Source organism: Squalius cephalus (assembly GCF_949319135.1).
Source record: "Squalius cephalus genome assembly, chromosome: 16".
Taxonomy (NCBI): Eukaryota; Metazoa; Chordata; class Actinopteri; order Cypriniformes; family Leuciscidae; genus Squalius; species Squalius cephalus.
In genome coordinates, this window is record NC_137137.1 from 15851004 (window position 1) to 15871087 (window position 20084).

General features: G+C 39.5%; 1 protein-coding gene across 4 annotated transcripts in view; it reads left to right on the forward strand.

The window, feature by feature from the left end:
* Positions 1-10978: 10978 nt before the first annotated feature.
* The window catches only part of grid2 (glutamate receptor, ionotropic, delta 2), a 417868-nt gene continuing 408762 nt past the window's right edge, over positions 10979-20084 (forward strand). For 3 of the 4 annotated variants that reach the window (XR_013823893.1, XR_013823894.1, XM_079896932.1), the window contains exon 1: positions 10979-11681. Coding sequence is in view for 2 of the 4 variants with exons in the window: in XM_079896932.1 (XP_079753058.1) it covers positions 11594-11681 (88 nt within the window). In the remaining 2 variants the exon portion in view is untranslated. The remainder of the gene's footprint in view (positions 11682-20084) is intronic. The other variant, XM_079896930.1, reaches the window with a different exon arrangement.

Here is a 20084-nt window from a genome sequence, read left to right on the forward strand (position 1 = left end):
GGCTGATTTTCCATGGTTTCTTTTTTCTTTTTAAACGTTCCTCTTTTTTTTATAATGTTTTTTAATGTTTGGTCAATAGGTCTTAATTTCTTTAAGGTGTAACTTAAAGGGATAGTTTGCCCAATAATAGAAAATTCATGTCATAATTTAGTGTTTTCATACCTTTGAGCAATTGATTCGGAACCTGGTGTGTTTTCATGTAGGCATATACAGTAGCCTATACGATTACATTTTAGCTCAAAATACCCCACAGAGTAGTCGGTACCGATACCATTAAAATTTTACGGTTCTCTACCAATTTCGGTACCACAGCAAAATCTGTTGGAACTATTTTATTTAACTATTTGAAAAAAAATATTCAATTCAATTACTTTATTTATGACAATAATCATAAGTAAATAATACATGAAGCATTAAAGGCTACATGCTGTTTAAACATAAATATTGCTTATAAAAAAATCTAAATCTAAAAAAAAGCTAAATCTACTGTACAGTATACCTAATATAATTATTTCTGTCAATTTCTTAAAGTTAAACCAAACTTTTTTTGACGGGTTGCCGTGAAGACCTTTGAGTTTCTGTGTGCATGATATGACGATAGTTTTTTTTCTCAAATTAAACGGTAAAATGCTCATGAAGTGACTCTCAGAGTGGCTCTTGAGATGAATTTCATCATGTCATCACATCATATAAAACAGCATGAGCGTCACTCGTGCTTCAGTGTGTGTGTGTGTGTGTGTGTGTGTGTGTGTGTGTGTGTGTGAGTGAGTGAGAGTGAGAGAGGTAAATGAAACCGCGCGTCTGCACCATTCATTCACACAGAGACAAGTAGAACATGCAGGGTTAATATTTAAATAGTCTTTTTGCAGTTTAATATACACAAGCACTATATATATCGTGGTATATATCGGCTACAGACAGTGCTCCAAGTAAAAAAGTTAGTCTGGAGCCCCGCGCTTAAACACAGAAGCGACTTAAAGCAGCTGCCTATTAGTGGGTACCGAATATACCCGGTACTACAGAAATGCTGGTATCATCACATTTTCAGTACCGAAGTTCCGGTACTTTGACAACACTACCACAGATCATTTTTTACAGCATGTTTAAATTGTCGGGGGTGAACAAAAACGTGATGTTTTTGTGTGTATCCCTTTAAATGCAAATGAGCTGCTGCCTGCTGCCCCCATTCAAGAAGAGGGTGGAGCTTCAAGAGATCGCGCTCCAGTGTCAGGACAATCTCAACAGAAACTTTCTGTAGCGGTGTTCGGTTCGACCCGGAGTTGGACAATAATGCCTACAGAGCCAAAGAATATATGCTGTATGGAGATAGAACTGGTATAGTTTGTTTAATTACAGTTATAACGTATTTGTCATCTTGCTTTTATCCACTATTAGTACAAGCCTGCTATAGCGGACCCCGTCCGCCAACAAAATGTTGGCCAACAATTTACTGATCAGTTTTATGAGGTTTATTGTACTTCACACAAAAGATGAAGTGTCCGTTTTACTCCAGAAAATCACCGAAAGAGGTGAATAAATACAGTACAAGAAGTGCGCATTAAAGTCTTATCCATAAACTCTCTCTCTCCCTTTCATTATCATCAACATACACAGCGAATTACACAAAACACTCGTTACAACTGACAGTAAATATATACAGACCTTTTCAGGGGGTGCTTAACAAACTGGTAAACTTTATATCCATAAAACAACTCTGATGAACTGTAATAAAGTGCGCATTCTCCCTTTCATTACTGCCTGACCATGTTCACTCCGGAGACTGTAAGCTGGATCACGAACAGTTCCATCCTCGAGTAACAACTTTGTAGCAATACCTGCTTTGTACTGACCCTCGTTCACAAAGCGCAACCATAAACTCATTTAGGTAGATTGGAGGTGCATTCCCTTCAAAAAACAAAAGTAATCCACTGCGTCTTCAGTGGCTCAGATGTAGGGAGTAAATGACGACTGCTATGTTCACTATTACATCCAACAACAAAACACCTCAATCGCGTAGGAGACATTCTTGTCTACAGCTGCTCCGGCGTTGAAACTATGGCGGACTGTGTACACTCACTCTACGCTAATACGGCAGTGTCCGACAACAGTCGTGGGAGGGGCCTGTGCAAAGTGACATCACTTCACCCCGGAATCTGCGAGCGGCTTGTTCTGAGACCGTGCTTATGATTTATGGGGATTTTAAAACAAGCACTGGGTAGATTTTTAGCATTATAGCGTGGTTGTGTACACACACTCCCAACACACATTTATGTTCAAACACCATGTAAAAGTGAATTTTGCATAATAGGTCCCCTTTAAAAGAAGAGGTTTCACATTTCTATTCATGTTCGTTGTGTGGAAAAGAGCGACCTACATTCCTCACAATTTCTCCTTTTGTATTCCACGGAAGAAAGGACGTCATGAGAGTTGGGTTGGGAATCACCAGATGCTACTTCTGATATCGCTGAACTTGACTATGTCCAAAACGCTTGGGGTTTGTGGCCTGCCAATGAGAGTACCCACGCTGAGTTGATGCCCCCCAAACTCAGGGAAGGTCGTAGTGGGCCAACAACTGTGAATGCTGCCCGCTGCACCCCACTGGCATGCCCATCTCCCTATGGTGCCCGGAGCGATGCCCTCTACTCTCACCCTGCCCAGACACACTGGCATGCTGAGCCATTCTTGGAAGCAAGAAGAGGCAGGCTTGCCAGCTTACTTTTCCCACAGGGTGTTGCTTTCTCTCCAACAACTGTGGAATGAAACAAAGCAGTGGGAGATGAGTGAGAACAGCCCACACAGCTCCTGGGTGGTAAAGGCAGTGCCGTTTCTTTCTACGATATGTTGCCATTGTTGGCGAGCAGCTTCTCAATCATTATTAACGTCATCTGCTATGACACATCATGTGGTTTGTTGATCAAATGTTCTTTTTCTTTCCTTTTCTCAGGCACCTCTGCTGGTCTACAATCCCTCATTCGCTCCATGTTCCAACAGCTCTCTGCACAAACTCATCTAAAACAAATGGAGGGTGCCAGTAATGATGGATAAATGGGGTTATTATTCCTTTCCTTCCCGGATGAGGCAAAGAGAGCGAATAAAGATTCTTGTTATCGTCAGCTTCTTCCTCTAACAGGAATTCAGTGATTTTCATGGGGGTACGGCATGTAATATCGACTTGCTTTGATAGCGTGCTTCTTAAATTGGAAATGACCCAGGGATAGAAGGAATAATCAGACGTATAGCACCGGCACAGCCGCCACTGTTCCGTCATGGGAGGACAGCGGGGACTTTTGCTCATTTGCTCTCCGAAATTATCAGCAGGTTTCTCATAGAGAGCAAGAGAGTCAAATGACTCTCATTCTCTCTATCTGTCTTTCACTCCTTCCCCGATGTGCAGCTGCCGTATTTTCTCCATTCGCCCCCATTAATTCACTTTGTGTTTATAAATTTTGCGGTCCGGGGCCTTGTCAAACTGAGTGCTAAAGCATTCTCAAATCAGATAACAGCATAGGAGAAGCATATTGAACTCTGAAAGTATGAGCGTACTTATGCATAGAGGTGCATGTTGGGATACATTTGTGAATTGTTTTCCCACCCATGGCGCCACATTCATTTGCATCTTCCATCAGCAACATGCTTCAGCTGTGAATATGCCTTTCTTGGTTTTGCTCACATTGAGGACTCATAAAACCAGTGCCTGCAGCAACACCAACACATTGATTCGGCAACATTCTTAACACCTGCAAAGCTGCATTTCATATTACCCCAAACTGTAGACTGCAGGGCACTGTGTTGTTGTTGGGAGAGATACGGGCCAATACATCAGTTTAGGCAATTTTACTAAATGACATCTGATTTTACTCAACAAAAATAACATAATTTTTGTTGATAAAGTGCAAAATTAAACCAAATATTCAAAATGTATATTAAATGTTTTTTCTATTTAATAAAAACATGAAATCTGGGGTCTATACCATGAATCCGTTTAGTTTGTGTCAATTAACCCTGGGTTTTAGGCACCATGAAAGTGGTTATCGGCATAGTAACTTGCGCTCCATGGCTAACCTGCTATGTGGTTATTGTTCCCGGTAAGATATCTCAAACCGAAATCGAACCAATCAGCTGTGTGCAAAGTATTGCAATAAAGTCACTTCCCCTGTTTCTACTCCAAATTAAAGGTCACTACATAGCAAATCATTTTTAAAGACAAAATCGTCTCTTTTAGCAATGCTTATTTATACATGTACAACTTTAGCTTATTATTATTAAGCACTTGGTTTAAATGAATATACATATATAAGGGTAATATAAATAAGCTTTAGAATCAATGGATAATGATTACATATGAGCTTAATTTTCAATTTTAAACTTAAACTTACTTGCACTGATATAGCAAGATTTTTGTTGTTGTTGTTGCCCTTTCATAGACAGCTCTTTTCTTCTTCTTGTGTAAATTAGTTTAAATTCGTAATATTTTTCAATGTCATTATATTCTGCAGAAGAGAGAAGTGAATCGCAGTTTTACTGTTCCATAGCTTGTGATTGTCTGTTCGCTACTAATGTAACACCTAAACTCCTTAGCTCAGGATCAAAGCCTGAGTTGACAGAGAAAGTTGATGATCAGTGTCATGGTACCAACAGAGCCTGATGAATTTGTCAACTCGAAACTAATCCTGTAACCCTGTAATTGTTCAACTACCATTATGGTATGGGCCCCTGTACTGTGAAAATGTTATCTCTTGAGATAAAATGACAATTAGTGCACTACTATAATACAATATTGTAGAATTTGAATGCATTATTCATTGTTCATGTTTTAGTGTGGTAACATAACACCCTATATAGAACATGATTTTCTGGCTAGCACATAACTTGGTTCACTTGTTAATTTTGTGCAGATGTATTCTACCGTTCAAAAGTTTGGAGTCAGTACTTTATTTTATTAATAAAAATGAAAACTTTTATTTAGCAAAAATGCATTCAGTTATCAAATAATTATAAAGTTACAAAATATTTCGATTTCAAATAAACTTTGTTCTTTTGAACTTTCTGTTCATCAAATAAACTGCATCACAGTTTCCATGAAAATAATAAGCAGAACAACCGTTTTCAAAATTGAAAAAAAATAAATGTTTCTTTAGCACCAAATATCCGCATATTAGAATGATTTCTGAAGGATCATATGACTCTGAAGACTGGAGCAATAGCTGCTGAAAATTCCTTTTTGCCAACACAATAACATAATATTATTTCAGTGCTACTTGTGCAGCTCGGGTGTCAAGCAGTTGCCATATTTCCAGAGAAACATTACGGCAGAGAGCACCTGTGCCTTTAGTGATAGTGATGACCCGTGGACTCTTGTGTTTACTCGTAATCTGCATCGCTGTGATATACAGAGCAAATGGCATCACGCTGGTGCCCACCTGCTTCAATTAAGTCCCTACTGCTAATCATTTCCCTGAGAAGGTCCCTCAGCCTCTCCTCTTAATCTTGTTTCCTCTAGTAACAAACGCATCTAACTCTTTCCAGCCTTGCGGAAGCAGAGAACTTCCGTGAGTTTGGTGAATCCGGCGTCCGCTTTCTTCTCTGCCACCCTCACAATACCAGAGGCCTTCTGGAAGCCTGAAGACTCCCAGCTCTTTCTTCCCTTTTCAGGGCCCTTTCTCTCTTTCTTGCTCTGCTGTCTCACTTCAATCCTCCATGGACATTTTGTCCATGCAAATGGCTCTTATCAACTCTTGAGTACTCAGCATTTCAATCCATGCACCCCCAGACAGTTCACTTCATTTCAACTCACTTTTTTTTCTGTTTTCAGGGTCAGTCAGCCAGAAAACCAATTATTCAGCCTCCCTTTATCACCTGAATGAAAGGGAGAGGGGTTAAGGCCTGCAGTGATACTATAGTCTCACTCCAGCAACCCTAGAGCCTTTTTTTTTTTGGTAACGTGAATCAGACCTCACCTCCTGCAATGGTCTCGCTGTATCGCTTACTGTCTTCATCTTGTTGAAGAGCCAAAATAAATTATCATGGTATTTGCGTCTTTATCCTCAAAAAATGCTGCAATTTCGGGATACGTGAATAAGTGACCCAATTTCTCCAAGTACTCTGTCACCCTGCTGATGGGGAGGGTGGAACGTTTTGACTGTGAGAGACAGTGCCAAGACACAATTCACGAACAAATTCGGAGAAAACAGCTCAGCGAAAACGCCTGCCTCAGATCCAAGATCACGAGGGGATTGATGGATTTAAACACTCAGAGGCAGAATAGTCAATTATTCTCATGGGTGAAATGGAAATTGGACATTGTGACTTTCCCTCCCGCATCTTCGACATGACAAGAAATTGCCATCATTTGCTTGTTGCTAGTTTGGTAGTGTACTTTTATTTTTGGATTTGAGTCTCGCCAGCTTCATTATCCCAGGCTTCCACAACATGCGTGCGAGATTAGTTGGTTCTCCCGCACTGAGTCGGAGCCTAACTCCAGGCAGCTTGCGCAAGGACCGGAGTCGACCATAGCAAGGTGTTCCATTAATCATACGACACAAACTCCACTGAAGGGCAGTGCCAAGGAGGTGGATTGCGCCTGTTGGCCCCCTTTGGCCCGGCGGTTGGCGAACCCCATGGGGGAAACGAGTCTGTCACAAAGGGGCTGCGTTGTGTCCTAGCTCAGCACTTAAACACACTTCTTGGTGCCCTTGAAAAATGCAAGCCAACTTTTTGACTGGAGACATTTTCTTTAATATGGGAAGGGTAAATATAAGAGCTTAGATTGATCATGCGCTTGAGGAAACTAAACCAATACTGTTGTTTCCAGTGAAACAAAAGTCTTTTCTTTTTGTGCCATAGGCCATAACTTATCATTGCCTTGCACAGATTCTTTTTTTTTTTTGACCTGGGGATGTGCGCCTGTGCGTGTGGGGTGGGGGAACAATAGACGGACACCGAAGCTGCCGTGACATTGTGTGATTGGGGTCTTTCTCTCTCGTTCTCTGAGGACAGAGAGTGATTGATCTAAAGCGTGTCTGAGTCCTGGTGCGGCAACTGTAAATAACATGAAACTCATCTTTATTCAGTCCTCTCCACCTACGTATTGACCCAAGCGCAGCACAAAACCGAGCACTGCAACGCCGTCCCTTTATGGATATGCTGAGTCCCTGTCCGAGCAAACCTGTCAATATTTTAGTAATGTCATTATTATCTAAAATGTTACCTCTCTTGCCATGGGGCAAGTCAATTACCAGGAAATCATATATGTTTAGACGGCATGCTTTTATGTTTAGAGCAGTCTTTTTTTTTTTTTTTTCTCAAATCAGCAAATCTAAGCATTGCATCCTTTCCTTTCCCTCTGCAAATCTTCACTTCAAAGCCTTTTATTCAAGTGAAGTGTCAGGCTGCTCAAATAGAAGGGAGCCCTCTGCTGTTTGTCAAAAGGTACTGCTTTGTGTTTGAGTTTTCGCTCTGCACAAAAGACAACAATAGTTAGTCAGCTACACAGTTTAGTGTCAGGCATCACGTAAAAATGGATATATGATTCAGCAGATGCAGGCATTGACCAAAGCATTGACTTTTAACAGGCTATACCATCTAAACTGACTTCCTGGAATTCAGCACCATCATAAAAAGAACAGCTCCCTGAGTCGTGTGCAGCAGATCAGCACTCTCTTTCAGCAGCCCTCCCCTAGTCCAGCACACAGCTCCTTTACCACTGTGAGTGAATAGGCTCTTATTTATAGAGCACAGCTTATTTTATGATGTATTTCGAAACACTAGTCATCTTAGTCCAGCAAAGACCAGCCTCTAGCTTGCAGGTTTTGTCAATGAAATCACTTTTTCTGGAGGGAGCGACTAGCTAAAAATTGATCCACCAACTTTAATGCCCAGGCAGCAAATTACACATAACAGCCACAAATCACAAAGCTATTTCGCTCCATTTATGAGCAGTTAATGCTATTTAGGAATGGGAACGAATTTCAGCCAAGTGTGCAGAATAAAAAGTTGCAATTGTGTGTTTTATTTCTTGGCCTTTATTTGAGCCAGTGATCAGCTATTAGGCGGCCTGACAGTTCGTAGGGTTTCACACACAGGTGGAGCTATAAATAATGCATGGACTGTAACATATAGAGGTTGAAGTGCTCTCTTTTCATTCTGACACGGCTTTTGAAACTGATTGTTATGCTCTCTATCAAACTTGAAGTTCTCAACTTAATGTTACAATAATCTGTTTCTAAATTAGTATTCATAGTGCATGCTAGCCAGCTCTGGGTTTCAGTTCAAATATTAAAATCTGTTGCACTTATTATGAATGGCAAAGTAAATCTACTGACTAAAAAGTCTGTTGCACTTATTATGAATGGCAAAGTAAATCTACTGACTAGCTGTTACCATAAAGTTAGCGTTTAAAGGAACTATCAAGTTTAATTATCTTCGCAATTTACACCGTTCCCACCTTATTCGCTCAGGCTGTTGTTTGAATCGGTTTCGGAAGTTCCCTGGGGCTTTGCGATATTTTCGAGTTAAAAGGTGTTTTATTATTAATGAAACTTTGGAAACTTTGGGTCTCTTCTCTTATGCACAGATCTAAAAATGAATCCTCTGATGTCGGGAGACCTATAAATATTTTGGTGAGGATATCAGGACAGCCATCGACGCCAAAACAAGCTACACAACATCTTCTGAAGTGCCCCACATCTGACTCTCAACCCGAACTTTGCTCAGTCAAACTTAGGCCGTGACATTGCACACAGATAACCTCGTGCTCACTCTGTTTGCTTGCTAATACATAATTCATTTCCAGAAAACACTGTGTTGGTGAGCTGTGAGAGGCTGCAAGAGCTGTGTTTTAGAAATGAGCCCAGGTGGAAAGTCTAAAAGAATGGAAATTAGTTACTCTGGGTATTTATTTGTTTATTTTTGCATAAAATAAGACATTTTGTTGTTGGTGAAGAAAGATTTGACAGAATGCTGCACCTGTTCAGTGTAGGGTTGACGATGTAGCCTTCACAGGACCACTTTCATTCCCATGCAGTTTACGTGGCATCTATTAAGCGGCTTATCAATATTTATACGTGCCTGGGGCTAAAAGAAGAGAGGATGGTATGTCAAAGGTGAATCGACACCCATCAAGTACAATCCCTCATGCCATTACATGCTTCTCTAATGGAAAGCTGTGGTGCCTTAGCATGAATTAAGTAAATGGCATATCAAGTGGCTGACTGCTTGTATCTGTTGTGCAGTTTTAGACTGAAGTCTTGCTATGATTGACCTCTGTGTTCTACTGGGGTACATTGATATTCTGCTCCTCCCCTTTTGCCACACGCCTGATTCAATCTCCGTGTTTAATGAGCCATTGCTCTTCCTCTCTGGATTTTGAAGTGTACAGACAACAGCTATGAATGTGTTCCTGTTTCCCATAATCCTCTGGGTTCCCTGGGTCACGCCAAAATCAACAGTCTCATTGAATGGATAAACGGGTCAAACTACACAAAGTCGTCATTTTATAGGTTGTAAGTTGTGACAGTCTGACAAAATGTTGAATGTCACTTGATAAAACTATCTTTTAGGATGTTGACTTTGTATTAGATGGTGTTGTTTGCCTGTCTTATCTTTACTTTTGTCGTCAGGACTGAAAGCTCAAGGAAGTCTCTTTGAGGTAGAACAGTCGGCACGTCACCTGAAGGTCACGGATAAATAAACGAGAGGATTTAATGTGGTGACTACTAGTACAAATTGAACTCTGAACTACTTTTATCTGAACTGTTTTATCTTGCAAAGTGGAGACGGCCCATGACACAGTGCTATTAAGCAGACACAAATTATCCCAACGGAGCAGGGAGCGTTTGATGGATATGGAGGGTAGTCTTTATACCTCTGTGCTCAATGAGCAGTGCAAATCCAGTTTGTGGCTGTCATCAGCAGTGATTCTAGGTTTTCAGCCTTTGGGGGGTTCAACCCTGCATCCAAAAATGAGCTACCGTAGCTCAGAGGAATGTTTCTTGCTTTAAGAGTGACAGATTGTAAATTTGAATCTTGACTGAGATTTACTTTTTTTGAACGTAACAAATGTTTTTTGTGTGTGTGTGGCTGCCACTGTGTGGAAAGGGGTAGGGTTTCATAGTGTAAACTCAGTGTACTTCAGACGCTGTTTTTAATACACGTGAAAAGATCACGCAGGGCTCCACTAAACGGTTGCAACTACAACAAAGAGTAAAAATGATTTACAATCTAGTTAGGAAAGCATTATTTGTTCATGTGCAGTTTCATCAATGTCATTTCGTTAGGGCGAGCGCCAGTGCTTCTTTCACACAGCAATGAAAACAGCACATTGATGTCTGATTCTTGAAAGAATTAGTCAAAAACAAAAAATTCCCAAATCAGCCTCAGTAAGTGAATCATTCAATGAACCACAAATCCATTTTCAGTTACAGTATGTCTGATTCAAAATGAGCAGGAACTGTTATTGTGATATGTATACTTCAACGTATAAGGTTGTAACTTTGTTTAGGTGACATGTTGAAACCATAAAACACATGAAATTTATACCACACATAATTTATACCACACATAACAATAAGTTAATTTGTCATGTTTTGTATAGCCTACTAAATCTTCTTTCTGTTTCATTTTAGAAGCCAATAGCTGCATATTCGTTCTTTTCTTTTTTTGTCTGGAGTCCTGTTGCATAAAGCCTGGGGCTTACATTAATTGTAGATTATAAGAGGACTGATGAAACAGATGCCTAGAAATCTAATCAAAACTGTTAAAAAACATTGCATGTTCTTACTACTATTTTTCAGACACAACTAACCGACCATTATCACTATCAGTAAAATTTTGTTTTAGAAAACCGGTAGTTGCAGACTAGATGATTGGCAATTGCTGGACAGGGGAGGAGCCACAGTCTCACAGAGGAGTCCTCTCTCTATTATCATAAACTACCTCCGCCCACCCCACTGTGGATCTCTCTCTCTCTCTCTCTCTCTGTCTGTCTCTCTCTCTCTCTCTCGGTCTCTCTTTCCTCTGTTAATTCAGTTCTGGACAGCGCCGGGTACTGATGCTGCTGCCCGTGTAGTCGCATGTATCCTGGGGGCTTCCTCCCACTCATCACAGCTCGAGAAACCGCATGTAGAGCCGTTCGGTCTCTGTCGCAGAAAAGTCTCCGCAGTACTGCATCGGAATAAGGGCTCAGTGCAAACAAATCTTCAACTGTATTCGTGCTTGTGAGTGTGGCGCTTTTCTGCATCAGCGCTAAAGGAAGTTCTGTTCAGTCGTGCGGTGGGTGACTGATGCTGTGAGATGCGTCGTGTTTAGCGCACGGAACCCCGATTTATTCGCCTAGACGGGAGAATAGAAACCCCAACAGTTAATGAAGCACATTTTAACTTATGATATTGATTCGGATTTGCTTGGAGATCTTGAGCATCAGGATGTTTTGATGGGTGCTCTTCAAACCGGGTTACTGAAGAATTCGCCTTCAACAGAAAAAAAGCATCGGCTAACAGTTTGAAAGGAGGACAAGCTGCCTTTCTGCACAGGATTTAAAACTACCGTTGCTTCGACATCTTTTTGAACCTATAGAGGATAGATTTTGACAGGAGAGATGAAAGTTTTTCCGGCAGTATTGTTTCTGATCACATTTTGGAGTCTGGAGTGGGAACCCGTGCTTCCCGATTCAATTATTCACATTGGTAAGTTCAGATCTCTGACACACCATCAGTGACTGTAATTCCTCACTCAAGCCACGTTGAGAAAAGCTATGCATTGTCGTGCAATTCGTTGAGATACTGAGGCCTGACTTACGTTGACAAATGTTGTGGGTGCAATATCAGGTTAGAGTGAACATCTCCATCTGTCCTCATCAATGCGTCCATTATGTAGCCTAGTCTATACGGTGGGTGAGAACAGGTGGTTTGACTGGAAATGATTCCTCGCGACGCCGCATTGTATGCACGCATCGTTAAAAAACACTTGTATTTGCAAAGATCGAGTGTTGGTAATAGGATACTCTTTGGAATTGAGCGAACGCGCATGTGCGCGTGCATGTTTAGCGATGGGTACGAGGATTGGCACTGCGCGCGAGATCGGATAGGGTCCAAGAGAGGTCTTAAATCAGAGCTGTAAAAAAGGGTTCCTCCGAGGGGCCACTGTGTGGAGGTGGAGGCCAGGTTTCTGGGGATTTGGCAGGAGGGAATTTGGCGTGGGAGCATGCGCGTGTTTAATTTAATTAAAGCTTGATGCACTAAACAAATAAATATTGTAGCGCATGTGTTGGCGAGATGGCGTGGTGCATGCCTGAAAGTTGGTTAAATAAATCACGCGATATCCATTTAATGAATAAAACATCCCCAAATGATCCATTTACATATGATTCTAATGTAAATGGGCGAGCTGGATAAATTATATATATATATATATATATATATATATATATATATATATATATATATATATATATATATATATAATGCACTGCAAAATACACTAAACAATAGGCTATAATTTATACATATAAACTACGTTAAAGGCAATACGTCGTTTTTCAATAACATATATTGTTAAATAAAAGTTTGAATTATTTTATAATTTGAAATGGAATTTGATGGTTGTTTGAATTGTATTTAAAAACAGCTTCTTATTGTATTCTATGTTAATTTTACGTCTTTGTTTTAGTGTTATTTGCACTGTGCTTTGTATTTTTTATTAGTCACAATTGGATAGGCCAGTTGTGTTGTGTTATCTTTAAGACATCATGTGACCTTCCATAGCCTACCACATGTGGCCACACACATACAATTTAATACAGTATACAGTTAAGACATGAAAACTAAATAGGCTACTAAAAGTCATCTCGCAATGCGCGTAACATGCCTGTATTTTTCATTTATTTATCTGGTATTATTATCCTACTATTTATCTGCCAAATACAGTTGCCAGTTACTGGTACTTTTACAGTAGTAGTTTTTTTTTTAAAACTGTGTTCGTATTTTACTTATTTGATCAATGCAAGTTGTAATCATTTAATGAAAAAAAAAAAAAAAAAAAAAAAAAAAAAAAAACCGAGTGGTGCATAAGCAATCTATCAAAGCAAACAGGTGGTCTACAAGACATTCAAGATATTTCATCTCATTCCAGAAATGCTTTTCGCCACATACGGTTCTTCTTTGCACAGCGGTCTACCTTAATATGAAACAATAAATAAGATTGAAAGCATACAGAAACAAATTAATATACGTTTACGCCTCCTCTTTAACCCCGCACAATGCTTTTGCGTGTTTCAGAAGGACTCTGAGTATAGACAGTTTTGCTTGTCATTAGTAATTCCCTCCTAATCGGTCGTTCTCTGCAATACCTCAAGTGAAACCGTGACGTCGTTTCTTTTCGGCGAGACGACTGATGAAGGCATTTTATCATACGCGCTTTCCTTGATTGCAGAGGAGTCTTCTAATGATGTGCACACGCACCAAGAGAAGGATGTCGCGCGCCGTGCGCTGCATCGCAATGCTGCAGCTCCTTTAGGAGTCCATTGAGAGAATCACAGTGATTTGTGTGTGTGGAGAGCCCAGAGTGTCCAGCAGTATGCGGGTGCATCTCCAAATGCCCCCTTTAGTACCGACCAAGAAGTGCCAGGTGACGGCATAGTCCAGCTTCGAAGTTGGTTCCAGCTTAGAGACTGGTGATTAGGTAATTATCACAACACTAGTAGAAACGTTTGGTTTGCTTTGGCCACTAGTCCTTAAAGGGATAGCTCACCCAAAAATAAAAATTCAGTCATCATTTAGTGAACCCGGAAGTTGTTCCAAACCTGTATGAATTTCTTTCTTCTGCTGAACACAAAATATGATATTTTAGGAATGTCAGGAACCAAACAGTTGTGGGGAACCATTGACTTCCATAGTATGGAAAATAAAAAATACTACTGAAGTCAATGGTGCGGCTTGGTGCCCCGCAACTGTTTGGTTACAAACATTCTTAAATATGTTTTCCTTTGTGTTCAGCAGAAGAAAGAAACAACTTGAGGGTGAGTAAATGATGACATAATTTGAATTTTGGGGTGAACTAACCCTTTATTATTATTAAATTATGATCAAGGTTCCCTCTATCGCCACCTAGTGGCTGTGATGCTCGTCCCAAACTTGAAATTCTTTAAGAGTATTAAACTTTTTCAGGTCACTGAGACCCATTGTCACATATTGTTAAATGTTGCTCATAAATAAATTTGTAACTTATATACCAATTATTGTTTGAGCTCTAACATTAAAAATGTATTTTACTTCAAGTTATTTTGAGATCAAACGATAATTGGCAGACCCCCTGCCGCACCAACATCAGACCCCCTGTTGTAGACCCCTGTGCTAGGTTGCTCTTTGCTCATCTAAGAATGCTTTTTGTAAGATATTTGCATTCTTCATTTTGTGTTTCAGCCATATAGTAAAGAGACCCTTTAAAGAGACATGTAATATTAATTTTTTTTTTCTCAGATGCATCTTTCAGATGTCTAATTGGTTAGGTGCACAGTATGAATCTTGCAGTACCCATTTCATTCGGATGAAGTGTACTCACTGCTGTCTGTTCACAATAGATGTTGAGCTTGGACTAGATTTTGTCTGTGACAGTTTTAATGGTATGGATCACCCTCATTCTCAGGAAGATTTGACATATTGAGAGCACGTCTGTGGCTCTTAGGGGATATCACAATACTCTCCACTGACAGTGTGTGTGTGTGTTTTTGGTCTGACTGAAGCTTCTTTGTAATGTAGGGTGCTTGTATGACTTTTATTGCCCAACTGAAGATAAAAGATGGAAAGGGAGGGGTGGGGGTATGGGGTGGGGGTATGGGGGGGGGGGGGGGGGGGGATGGGCAATATCAAAGCTGGTGAGGGAATCCAATCATTATCCCTTTCCTCTGCACAGTCATGGTTAGTTACATGTTAAACTCTAAAGCCAGAGTAAAATTGTAGAATATAATCCTGAGCATTGCATTGTAGGTGGGACAGATGGGTTGTGCCATTTCGTTGATCTATTTCTGGACCGAACTGCTGTGGCCTCCATCCCAAGAACATGGTGATAATGAGATGTGCTAGCCTGAAGACTATCCTTCATAGTGTTTCTTAAGCTCTCTCTCTCTCTCTCTCTCTCTCTCTCTCTCTCTCTCTCTCTCTCTCTCTCTCTCTCTCTCTCTCTCCTTCTCCTTCTTTGTAGTCCTGCAGTATAAAGTTGAGGTAATGAGGAGCAATGCTTGTAAGATGTGTTTGTTTTGATTGGATGGCTGTATTGTGCCTGCTCAAGTGTTGTAACAGATAATGAAAAGTTGAAACGCTAGATATAGAAGGCTTTTCCAAAGATGATTAGGTGATTAGTTTTAGGCTGGGCTTATTATTGTGGCACTAGCAGAAGCATTCCTTATATTATAGCGGAAATGTTCTCAATTAGCTGGCGCATTGTGCAACATCCTGAGTTCTGGGTTGGAAGCATAATTTCTATAATTGGTGTCTCCTTAAAGGGGTCATCGGATGCAAAATTACATTTTGCATATAAATGTGACTTTGCAGTGTGTTGACACAACCACTATACAATGGAAAAAAATCCATTCCCTCCTTTTTTTTAAATCCTCAAAAAGCCTAAACACTCTCAATAATCAAGCCGTTTGGATTTTCTGAGCAATATGATGTCATATTGCTCATGCTTCGCCCACGACCGCAGACGGACTGTCCCGTATTAGCATATTTCCGCCCTCAGCCATTTGTATACTGTCCACCAAGGCAGCACTTTATGTGTCTTGTGTCAACACCCCCCATGGAAGAGAGGGGTGGGGTGAGCAGTTGCTCATTATCATTTAAAGAGACATGCACCGAAACGGGTCGCTGTGAATAGAGCTGTTTTTGAGGAGGTAAAAGGGTGTTGTTTTGCACAACCATTGAGAAATTTTAACCAAAGTATGTTACAAACTTTACATGAAGACCCCAAATAATCATACCAACTTGTGGGCATCCGATGACCCCTTTAAGATGTCAGAATGGCTGATATTGTTTGTACGTTTATGAAAGGCCAGAAATGCACCTTTATAACTGAAGTTTCATTATTATATGTCCGGGGGTGCCGCTTGCAACATTTGCAGTTCTTACTCTGGATTTTTTCCCATAACCATTAGGGAACTCTTGATCTTTTATGGTTCTAAATCACTAATCTTTCAATAAACCATGCAAAGATCATTTGGACTTTTAGATTAATTCTGGGAAATGGCTCTCTTCAGTTTCCCTCACATATTTTTTAACTGATAATTGTGCATTATCTCAGAAATTATCATGTGATATAATGTCATGTGCATCATACACAAGAATCACAATCAGTCAAAAGTAAAGAAAATAGCATTTACCATCAACAACCATGTTATATCTGAAAGAACTAGTATGAAATATTTATAATACTCTTTATGATCACACACACACACACACACACACACACACACACACACACACACACACACACACACACACACACACACACACACACATGCTGATTTGATGGTTAATTTCTTATTGTTTAAAACAGTTGCGCTGCCTTATTTTTTTCTGGAAAGCTTGATACATGTTTTTGTTTAGAATTTTCTGATTAATAGAAAGAAAAACTTTTGTAACATTATAAAGGTTTTTACTGTCACTCATGATCAATTTGATGCATCCTTGCTGAATAAACATTAATTTCTTAAAAAAAAAATAATAATAAGAATTTAAAAAAATCTTACTGTACACAAACTTTTGATATTATAGTATATAATAATTTTGCTTCACTTTCCACACACTTAGAAAATCTAAAATATAGAAAATTCATGTGTTTCATGTTTGTTTAACCTAACCAGCTTATTTGACTTATGGATTAATTTGATTTGCAATGATTTTCTGCTCATCAGTTCTCATGTTTAGCAAAAAAAAAAAAAAAAAAAATATATATATATATATATATATATATATATATATATACATTATTATTATTATTTTTTATATTAGGTCTCTCAGATCCCATACAGAACATGAGAGCTAATGGAGAGTTATTATGTTAGCAGAACACAAGAGAAAGTTTGCTTGAATGCATCCGTCTTTTTGTGCTCTCATTTGTTTCAGTCTTCCACATTACTTTTGAAGTTTCAGGAGGAGCATTTACCCGCTGTCATTAAATTTTGAGAACGTAAGGGACCAGTTTTTCCTCTATTGTCTCATTGAATTCATGACACCAAGACATTGAGTGATTTCCTGTGTGTTTAGTACACAGGCTCCCAGTCGATTGCAATGCAGCGCCACGCTGAACACGTCAATCAAGGCTTGCTGCGGGCGTTATGGTTTGTTACGGTGTTGCAATTACAATACATGCGCTTGAAAAGAGTGTTTCGCCTCAATAACCGCTACTCGATCGTCCATAATATCCCCATGCAAATGTGACGCTTGTATTGTAATAATGTTGGCTGAACTCAAAAACAACACAAAAGTATGGGTGGTTCCTGACTAACAAATGCCGTTACTCTAGGAAAGATGTTTGTAAGATTTATAAAACTCCTAGAACGTGTGCAGATGAAAACAAGCAGTAAACAAGCATGCTGTAATACCATGTAGCCACCTTTCAAGAATCACTCTAAAGGGAGCGAGTCTCCTTTGAGAACTTATGCCTCTGATCATTGCGAGCTCTTTCACATGGAGCCTTGGGCCTCCTCCTTTGACTTTTCTCTCTCATTCTGTAGCTTTCTCTCTTTTCTCTCTCTGTCTGTATCTTTCTCTCTTTCTTCCCACCTGGTCCCCTTCAATAGTGTTCTGCTCTGATCTGCTTTGAAAACGCACAAGTTAAGTTTGAGGCGTTTCTTAGAGTTCTTAAGCAGTCACTCCCCTGTAGGTGGCAGTAGTGAGGCTGAATGTGTGAAATGCAGTGCTCTCATATGCTTGTTTACTGTCATCCATGAATTGTGAATCACAGTCATTTGCAGGTAGCCGGTTGGCAGTCCGTCTGTACTGCAGAGAACATATTTTTATTTTCGTACACTTTTGGTTCATTGCTTTCTCATGACAAGCTTTGTCACTTTCTATCTTTCACTATCCGTCTCTCTCTCTCTCTCTCTCTCTTTCTCTCTCTCACACACACACGCTTCCCTAATTAAACTGGTGGACTTTTCATTGTGCTTGTTAAAAAAAGAAGAAGCTGTCTTCTCATTTGCATAGAATGGTTTTGCCTTTTTCCTCTGTGAGTCTATGGTGGAAGTCTGTTTTTGCCTCGCTGTAAAGCAAGTAATTGTCCTATGATTTTGTAAATAAATAGCCACATTGTGAAATATAAAGTCCAAATTATTAGAAATAAAGGTGCGATATAAAAAAAAATGCAACTGTGATATATAAAGTCTCAATTGTGAGATATAAAGACAATACCATGAGGGGGAAAAAGTCGCAATTATGAGAAATGGTCACAATTGTGAGATATAAAAATGTAATTGTCAGGAATAAATTTGCCATTATGGGAAATAAAGTTGTTTCAGTAATCTCAATTGTGAGATTAAAAAAATTCTGCAGTATAAAGTCTCAATTGTGAGATATAGTTGCAATTATAAGAAATAGTCAGAATTAAGATATTAAAATCTAATTATGAAGAAGTCTCAAATGTGTGTAGTTATGAGAAAAACATTTTTAATTACCTTTTATTTTATTTATTTAAGGTGGAAACAGGCTGTGTTCTGATGGTATCACATTGACATTGATGTTTGATTGTTAAATTACACAAGTTATGAATTGTGCAGCTATACTTATGCAAATACCTTATTCAATTACTCTGTTCTAAGCATAAGTCTTGTAAATCTTAAAAAAGTTAATCTTTAAATCCTCTTTGGAAAAAGCCCGCTCTAAATCGTGTGGATATTGTTATTTGGTCTCACTAATTCCTCAGATTTTTCCTGACCCTGACATGAGGCATCTGCCTTTGTTCTCTGTAAAAAGTCAATTTCCCTCTTATGCCACTGTAGATCCTCGCCTCATTATTTTTGAGACCTTCGCTTAGGTCAATAAAGGTAACAAAATGACAACACACACACACATCATTTTAATGATTGGAAACAATAGCAGCTGCAATGTAACTGTGTTTAGAGCAGGCCAAATAATACGCAATTTAGTTATGAGGATGTGATTGTGTCTTTCCGGTATTAAATCAGGTGTGTTTATCTGAAGCAAACAGGAAATGAAAATCAGGATGCAGCAACAACAAAAACAGAGAATGGAGTTGTTTAAAAGTGTAGTTGTTTTCTGCAGCGATGTCCTATGTGTTTCTATAGAGAAGGCAGTGAAACCACTGTACATTCATGCTGAGAAAATGGAAGTCAGTGGGACGTTACTTCTAGACACTGCTGCTGGATAATAGAGCTTTGTTCCAATAGGCAAGACAGCATCAGCTTCAAGGCCCGGATCCCAGCCAGGGAAGTGCATGGCTAAAACACTGATCTCAGGCTCTTACTAGAGATTCTGCATTTTTGTTGCCATGTAATGTTGCTCTTGGGACAACCTCCATTTGGACTTAATGCACCATGAAAAGAGGATAAACCCTTCCCTTTAGGGCACGAGAGAGGAGGAAAAGTCTGTTGTGTTGTTTACTTTGATGCGACCGTGTGGTAACATGATTCAGACTCAGACTCGGTCCCTAGCTGCATCTGCTTTAATGTACTTATTGGCAAGTTTAAGCTTCCTGTAACTTGTGTCAAACAGGGTTCCTCAACATATTCAAGAAACAACCAGCGCTTAACACCGGATTCGATTTTAGGACTGACACTCAAACACTCACAGCAACCAATCAGATTCCATCCTTGTTTTTGCTATTGAACTGTATTTAATAAATGGATCGATGAATAATTTGATGATTTCTTGCAAGCATTGATTAGTAGAGTTGTAAGCAACATCCAAAATGGCCTTCTTTTCCCCTCTCAGCTTCTACACAGTAAAAGCATTTTTCCACACATGATTTTCAAATAACACCAAACTTATGGTTGCACATTTTATTTGATGAGTATAGTGTGAGGCAAGAATAAAGCTTTACTTCAGTGTTGAGTTAGATGACGCTAGACAAAATGAAAT